The following is a 7,999-nucleotide window of genomic DNA, read 5'->3' on the forward strand; positions in this document are numbered from 1 at the left end:
GAAGTATAGCATTTTTCAGGCGTTTTGTAGTCACACATACGAAGAAGGGAAATATTACAAAACTCACGCCAAAGTTTGATGCAGCAAATCTGTCTGAGGCAGAAACATTGTTGGAGGACTGGGTGGTGTGGGCGTAGTAAGCGTTGATGTTGGCAAGCAGGGTGCTCATCACAGCTGGCACTCCTGGGCACATGTACTTAGATGACAAGCAAGCAAAGTGGCTGTGGGGTGGAAGAAAGAAGAACATTTAGTGCATTTACTTGCTCCTGAAACCCACGTATTGGAAGAAATTATAAACTATATTTAGTCATCTAACTGTGCATGTCAAAAAGCTAAAGCCATTGTGGTGGGAAAAAAACAACGCTTTTAACGCAGGATTTGAGCTTTCCTATTTAGCTTTCAAAGTTAAACATTCAGAATAATGGTTGAGAGACTGACGTCATAGCCTGGTAGATGGATTCTACTCCGTATCTCATGGCAAACTCGTCCACAATCTCCTGAGCCGTCTCCTCAAAATACACCTTCCAGGCATCGTCCCCTTTGGCATCTGGGATCTTTACTACGCCGCCATTCTGCTCCTCAGTGGTGTACTGGAACAGATGCTGAGCAAAGACAAAGGACAGGTCAGGCACGTTTTTGTGTCTCAGGCCATTTTTATTATTATTATTTGTAGTAGTAGTAGTAGCAGTAATTGCAACAGTAGTTAGTATTAGCTTGAAACACTTTAAGGATTTCATTTACAGATTGTAAGAAAACAAACACATCTACTGAGCCAGATAAAAAAGTGAGGCCCTACAGATCAATTTAACAGGCCTTAGATCTTCTGTAAATATTAAAGCTTAGAAAACCAGAAGCCTTAAACTGCATCATGTAAAAGACCTTTAGGTGCCACAAAGCTACATATCATGTGTTTGACTGTGCAACCCCTTATGTGTGAAAGGAAGACTGTTTATCTATTCTAAAACACACATCCACATCAAAAGTCTTCAGTTTTGCACTAGTTAAAGCTGATAGAAATTTGAATGTTAAGACATGTAAACACACTACAAACATTCGCTACAACGTTGTAAAACAATATCAAACTAAAAATATGCCTGATTTTAACCCACAGCTGATTGCCAAAACTGTTTCCCAGTGTTTCACAAAATTCAGGATAGGGATTCATCCACTTCATCTTCCTGTAGTGTAACAGGATTATATATAAAACTGGGAAATGGTGTAAAGGACTTCATATGTGACACTGTATTCATGCCTTTCCCATACCGAGGAAGTCAATATGTCCCTATATGGGCGAAAATGGCTCAATAATTCCAGGCAATTATTAATGATTTCAACTGTTTAACTGTTATGACAAACCTTCTTTTTGGAAAAGAAGGCAAATTTCACAGGGAATGAGCAGAAAGAGAGAATTTGATTGATTGTGTTTATATGAAACCTAGAAGTGAATTGACTGGAAGCAATGAACTCTGAATAGCAGGTTGTTCTACATTTAATGTTTTATTTCAAGTGCAAATAATCCCAACAATGTTTGGAAGATTTCCCCCAGATGTCCGTGCAGACTGACCTCATGTAGACAGGTGTACTGGACATGGTAGGGAGCAACCGTCTCCTCTCCTTTGATCTCCACACTTATGTGCATCCGGATGGCTCCTGACACAGCAGACTTATCAGTTCTCTTGTCTGCCAAATGAAAGTAAGATATACATGCCTCCTTAGTTGGCTGAAATCTGTTCTATCTACAAGAGACAAGCACTTCAATTATCTGTTTCTTGTTCTGTTATCTCTGTGCGACTTCCTGCTCCTCTCATCCGTCTCTAATTCTCCACTGCCTTCTCTCTTATCTTGAAATCTCACCCAGGTTGTACCAAACGTCCATCTCCCCGCTCAGAGTCCGGACTTCGATGATGGTTTGACCCAGGAAGTCATCACTCTCACGTTTGAACCGTTGTTTCACACGCGACTTGATGTCGTCATCCTCGTCCCACACGCGCACCTTGATGCGGTCAGACGAGTTGTGGCATTCACTGGATGAGATGGAGACAGAAATTGTGGGCAAACAACTGTGATGCAGAGGAACAATCTGCGAAAAAAAGAGGCTCATTTCCATTTCTAAGTACTGCATAGTTTGCTGGGGTTCCAAAAACATAAACACTGGGGTGTCTTAAATACGTGTTTAGATTTTTAGAGATATCACCCTAAATTAGAGCACTACATCATCCATTATAGTGACATAAAGTGACTGACAGAAAAGCTTTCCACTGTACTCACAAGTGGAAGTTTTCTTCCCAGACGGGGTTAAGGTTGCCGTAGATGGTCTTGGTTCTCTTCTTGGTCTTCCCTACTTGAACAGTCACATAAGGGTCACTGGAGCCTGTTTTGTCTTTAGCCTGCAGGCCCTGAGCACATACCACTGAGGCAGAGACAAGAGGCATAGAGGCAATTAAACAAAGTCCTAGAAAGCTTGTCTGACAAGATACCTTTTATTGTTAAGTCTTTCATTTATACTACACTGGACTTCAAGCAACTATATATTATTATTATTAAAATATATTCATAATAGCAAAAGAAAACAATAGCACAATTGCCAGGAACCACAACAACTATCTCACAAGCATAAATTATGCATGTCAGTTTTATTCCATCCATCCATCGTCAACCGCTTATCCTGCATACAGGGTCTTGGGGGGCTGGAGCCAATCCCAACCCTAGACGGTCGCCAGCCCATCGCAGGGCCACACACAGACCAACAACCAGTGACACTCACACCTAAGGACAATTTCAGAGACACCAATTAACCTAGCCTGCACGTCTTTGGATGGTGGGAGGAAGCGGACATGCAAACTCTACACAGAAAGACCGGGGCAACCAGGGTTTGAACCCACGACCTTCTTGCTGTGAGGTGACAGTGCTAACCACTGCATCACCGCACCTCCTTTTATTCATATAACCCAAGAAATAACAAATCACAGATTTTACTCAAATAGGCTTTACAATGTGTGCAACAGGTGAAGAAAAAAGGAGCTTTCAACACACCAGTGATGCTGATCTTTGCTGACCACTTGGAGGTCCCATCAAGCACACTCTGCTTGATTTGCTTCATTAGCGTGGCGTGTGTTGTTTTGTCCAGGCCGAACACTTCCTGGATTTGCTCAAATATTTCTGGTTTGTTCCTCTCTCTGATCTTCATGCGGTCCTTCAGGACCATGATTATGTTCTGGGTTCTGTCCTCTGCCCCGTGTTTGGAGCTCTTCTCTGCAGCTCCTGATGGGAGAGATGAATGATGAGTGGGATGTAGGAAGATTAGTTTATGGCGTAAAATATATTCAAGGCAATAAGGCTCACAGGCTAGCAGCTTACAGTCTCTCCCATTTCCCTGCAATACATCTAAAGCTGTGTGCAAAGCATCAGATCAGTTTTGAAAGTCTTTGACATTTTCTTGGCCAGGGATCAAACCCCAAACCTCCAATATTATGGCTGAAACTGTATCCACTTAACCACTGATCTGGTCAGGAAAAAGTAGACAGTCAGAGAGTAAAAGACCAACAGATGTTTTGGCATCAAGATCTTATCTTGATGCCGAAGACTCTAAGACTCTTAGGAGACAGCAGAGCGATGAATTATGCATTGTGTAGACTGACTCCAAAATCAGTATGGGAACTGGATAAGTCACCCCTTGTGGAGCTGAATTAGACAAAGTAGCATGGATGCAAAGGCTATAGGTAGAAGAAAGAGAGCAGAGAGACAGGGGTATGGCAGCACATTACTCAGGAGATAAATTGGAGAGGAAGGGGGAGGAGAATGTGAGAGTGGATAGAGGACAAGAATAATGGGATGTCAATCAGGCAGAAGGATACAGGAGGAGCTAAAAGAGGTTTGGGGTTTGTGTGGACGGCTGGGTGTGTGTATGCCAAAGTCAAAAATATATGCATATGTATAAAAATGTTTTTTTGTGCATGAGTGTGGATGCTGCGATCCTTACTCTGCAGACAGTCAGCGTTGAGCAGGTCCTGGCACTTTTCGTGGCATTTGACGCCACACTCGGAGCAGCGCATGCCTTGTCGGGCAATACCCCAAAGCAGCCCCTCGCATTCATAGCAGTAAGTTGGGGTGGTGGCTGTCCACACCTCAAAGTTGTGTGGGGTGGTGGAGGAGATGGGGTAGATCAGTGCCTGCAGGGTCTTTTTATAGACGTGACTTTTCTGTCAAGGGCGTGGAGAAGAGAAATATAAGTCTGATGCCAGCAGTGATTAAAGGTTGGAAGATCCTGAACAGAACTGCGAATAGGAAGTGAGATGAGGAAACCCACCAGCTCTTCATTGCCAAGAGTAGTGGAAGCCATGGCGGAGGTGATTCCAGCCTTGCGAGAGTTCTGTACTAGGGACTGGGAACAAGAGGGCCAACAGAGAAAAGTGTTAATGCTTGAAAGTGAGCTACACTGCGGACTTGATTTCTGTAAGGGATGAACAAGTACTCACCATTGCCTGATGAGGCCAGGCAGTGATGAAACAGAGGAGAGAAAAGAGAGAGAAAAGTGGAAACAGATGTCAACATATTTTAGGACGAGTTGTACAAGTCTTTATGATGATGTATATGTCTGAGCTACTATGCATCTGACAGGTATGCCCAAACCTCTAGAAGAGAACAGTGTAACTAGACTGATTCATTACGGTAATTACATTAACACCACATATATTGAAACATTTAATTTATCAACAAGTCAAGCATTTGACAGCTGTGGAAAGGGGAAACAGTAAGAAATCAGTGTATTCACTTGGGATTATAGGAAAAAAAAAGTAATGCTGGGAAGTATAGAAGAAGTGAAATAGTTTTTCGATGTTTTCAGAGTAAGAACTACAAAGCAGAAGAGGCAAGAACAGAGATGACTGTTTTAAAGTAAACTGAGATTCAGAGTAACCAATAATGTCTGCAACAAAATCGAATCCAGGTTGCCCCATGAGGTTGGTGTATGTTATGTTTTTATGTGTGTCCATGTTTGTTTCTCACCAGATCTCTGACAAGAGGAATGGCTTTCCTCTTGCGAAGGTCAGGCATGCTGTCGATACTGTAGAGTGCACCTCCCATTCTGAATAAGAAGTACGTAGAGAGGGAGAAGTATGAAGCATTATACATTAATATATACATTTATATATACACAGTGTGCAGATAAAATGATTCAATCATCAAAATGTCTTACTATGAAATCTTGTTTTGTTACTATAGGGCAAATGTAATTGCCTCTATCATTGTTTCTAATGCTACTCCAGTCAAGGACTTTACTGGAGAGTTTAATTACACAGGCTGCCTTGTCTCAAATGGTGGCAGTGATGACACTCCACACCTGGGCATAATTGCTGGGGTTCTATTTGGCTAACTTAGCACTTCTTCAGTATGCAGCCTCAGTTCCACTCTGAGGTTTGCCTCATCTACAAATGACCTGCCAGCTAAGTCAGGGCAGCCCACCGTCGTTCAATACTCACTGGCCAAATGCCATGAGCTGAACGAGCCTGTGGATAAGAATGAAATAAAACGAAGGAATCCCGATATAAAGAAGGGCATTTTCAATCTAAAGCAGAGGTGGCAGGTTTCCATGATGATCTGAGGGTATTTTTTAATTGAGTTAAATTCCTGGAGTTTTTGCATTTGCTTGATTAATACACTGTGTGATATATAATGTGCTCCATACAAGAAAAAAAGTACATTTCTTGAGGAACTGACAGCAGACACTCACCCTCCTTTACCAAACCACAGCGAACTGGAGGTCTCTCCTCGAGCCTGAGAAAGACAATAAAGGAATGTCAGAAAAAGAAACAAGCAATCTTAAGTTTACCCCTGCAGCCTACCCCTCTAGCATTAATTTACTGTATGAGTGAGGCTGCATCTCTAGACTAATTATCTTATTATGATACTGCTCTGCTCTACAGTCCCCTCCCATTTGTGTGTTCCTGTATCAGTGGTGAAAAGCGGGCTGTGTCAGTAAAAACTCAGTACAGTACAAATGGGAAATAAAGCTAGAGAAATACAACATATGATCCATAGACAAGCAGAAAAAGAAACCTGTTATTAAATAGATGTTGTTCATGTCATTACAGAATACATAAACTGGATATGTAACTATGCAAAAAACACTTTGCCTAAATTTTGCTATCAAATATGTCTGCAGAATCTGAAGCAGTGTGACTTATACTCAGATTGGATAACAGCTCTTTACTATACAACACTAAAGATCTAATTGTTGTGGAGGTGAATGAGCCAGGGTGAAGGTGCCTGTTTACAGACAGTGAAGAGTTCAACAAGACATCTGTTACATGCATTTTCATTCTTTCTCTCAAGCAACCAATCAGGTTGTACCTACCCGTCAGCATGCTCCAGTGATGGCCGAGCAAAGTGCATGCGAGTGTCACTATGGCAATGACATGAAACTAGAAAGAAAACAAAGTGGGTCGGCACAAACAAACAAAAAAAAAGACAAACGGAGGGAAGCCAAATGTACAAAAACGCAACGTGACATACATCAACATAAAACATCAAAGCAAGTGATTAATTCTCTGCACAACTGAATTCAAACGTGATGAATAGCAACATAATGTGAATAACATATGCAACTGAAAGCTGATCAAGCAAAATGTAAGTGTACAAATAAATCAAGGAGTGGTGTGGTGCTACACCCAAACTAAAATAAAAAGTTAGCTATCAGTATTTTTATTTGAGGAAACCAAAAAGAAGCAATCATAGATTGTGAAACAGATGAAGTCTGCTTTCTGGTGTCTAGCAAAAAGCACCATCAAAATAGAACTCAAGAACTTACTGTATGTACCCTGTCTTTGCACATAAATAATGCACTACACATACATATTTCAAAGGCTTGGCAGACACTTTTAGAGTCTCTTGAACTCAGGTAAATCTTTTAGATTATAGGGTGGAGCTGAATCAGGACTTCATTTCAGAGACTTGGACTGCAATGGACTTTGGAGCTAGATTGGGGTGATCGTACCTCCCGAAGCTGTTCTAAGACTTTGTTGTAGAGCCTTAGCCAGTTCTCTTTGGCTCTGACTGCTGGATCCACTGGCTCTTTGGGCTCCTCTATGACTGGAGGACTAAAAGAAAAACAAAAATGTATTCAGCTGTTTCTCTTCTAGTCTATTTTTTTGTTTAGCTCACTGATCTAATTCCCTTTCAACTTCCACTCCTACCTCTCAGGCGGCATCTCTTCTTCCTCTTCTGGCGTCGGCGGCCTGCTCTCTTCGAAATGCTCCTCTTTCCCTTCCATGGGGAGCTTCTCCTCTGGCTGAGCAGGGGGCGTCATGGCCTCCTTCTCCAACATCATTTCCTCATCAAGCCATGGCTCTTCCTCCAGCTGGAGAGCCTGTTCCTCAGGGGCAGCTGACTGTGTGGTAGCAGAACCGTTGAGATGGGATTGAGGCTGCCTAGAGGATGGGATCTGCTGGGAGGTAGGGTCCACAGTAGTGGAGGGGCCCTGGGAGGGTGAGTTAGTCGTGGTGGCTGGGTGGGATGGAGGGACAGCTTTGCCTGCGGCAGATTGGTGTTGTTGAGATACGGCTGGAGTTGGAGGGTGAGACTGGGCAGGCTGGGCGGTGGGAACAGAAGACAGGAAAGTAGAGGCCAAGCCTGTGACTGCAGCTGTTAGAGGTTTGGCCATTGAGAAGAAGGAAGTGGCAGACGGGGCTGGCTGAGGCTGTGCTTGGGGCTGGGGTTGTTTAGGTGGTTGGGCTGTTGGTTGACAAGAAGGGGGCTGTGCCGATGGGGCCATGCCAGAATGGTGAGACTGGTTGGATGTTTGGTTAGGGGGTTGAGCGGGGGGCTGCTGTTGGTGTAAGGAGGGTTGTTTCTCTAGAGGAGGTCTGGAGCTGGGCACATCCAGAGCTGGGGGGGCTGTTGATGTTGGGGTGGGGGTGAATGGAGGCTCCATGTCCTCACTGAGGGTCCCATCCAAATTGTACAAATCCTCGTCGTCATACATCATCTCCTCATCCTCATAGAG

The 7,999-nt window shown here is 43.3% G+C and overlaps 1 protein-coding gene across 2 annotated transcripts in view; it reads right to left on the bottom strand.

The window, feature by feature from the left end:
* The window catches only part of LOC123972099 (protein unc-13 homolog A-like), a 34,543-nt gene that overhangs the window by 13,889 nt on the left and 12,655 nt on the right, over positions 1–7,999 (bottom strand). The window contains exons 11-23 of one of the 2 annotated variants that reach the window (XM_046051342.1): positions 7,191–7,764; positions 6,992–7,094; positions 5,729–5,772; positions 5,005–5,083; positions 4,476–4,481; positions 4,307–4,381; positions 3,980–4,199; positions 3,034–3,261; positions 2,269–2,410; positions 1,855–2,024; positions 1,565–1,680; positions 439–602; positions 68–221 (exon numbers count right to left, since the gene is read on the bottom strand). In XM_046051342.1, coding sequence (XP_045907298.1) covers positions 68–221; positions 439–602; positions 1,565–1,680; positions 1,855–2,024; positions 2,269–2,410; positions 3,034–3,261; positions 3,980–4,199; positions 4,307–4,381; positions 4,476–4,481; positions 5,005–5,083; positions 5,729–5,772; positions 6,992–7,094; positions 7,191–7,764 — 2,075 coding nt within the window. Of the gene's footprint in view, positions 1–67; positions 222–438; positions 603–1,564; positions 1,681–1,854; positions 2,025–2,268; positions 2,411–3,033; positions 3,262–3,979; positions 4,200–4,306; positions 4,382–4,475; positions 4,482–5,004; positions 5,084–5,728; positions 5,773–6,352; positions 6,420–6,991; positions 7,095–7,190; positions 7,765–7,999 lie in introns of those variants that run through there. The other variant, XM_046051341.1, reaches the window with a different exon arrangement.

This window comes from Micropterus dolomieu, linkage group LG06, assembly GCF_021292245.1.
Source record: "Micropterus dolomieu isolate WLL.071019.BEF.003 ecotype Adirondacks linkage group LG06, ASM2129224v1, whole genome shotgun sequence".
NCBI classification, from domain to species: Eukaryota; Metazoa; Chordata; class Actinopteri; order Centrarchiformes; family Centrarchidae; genus Micropterus; species Micropterus dolomieu.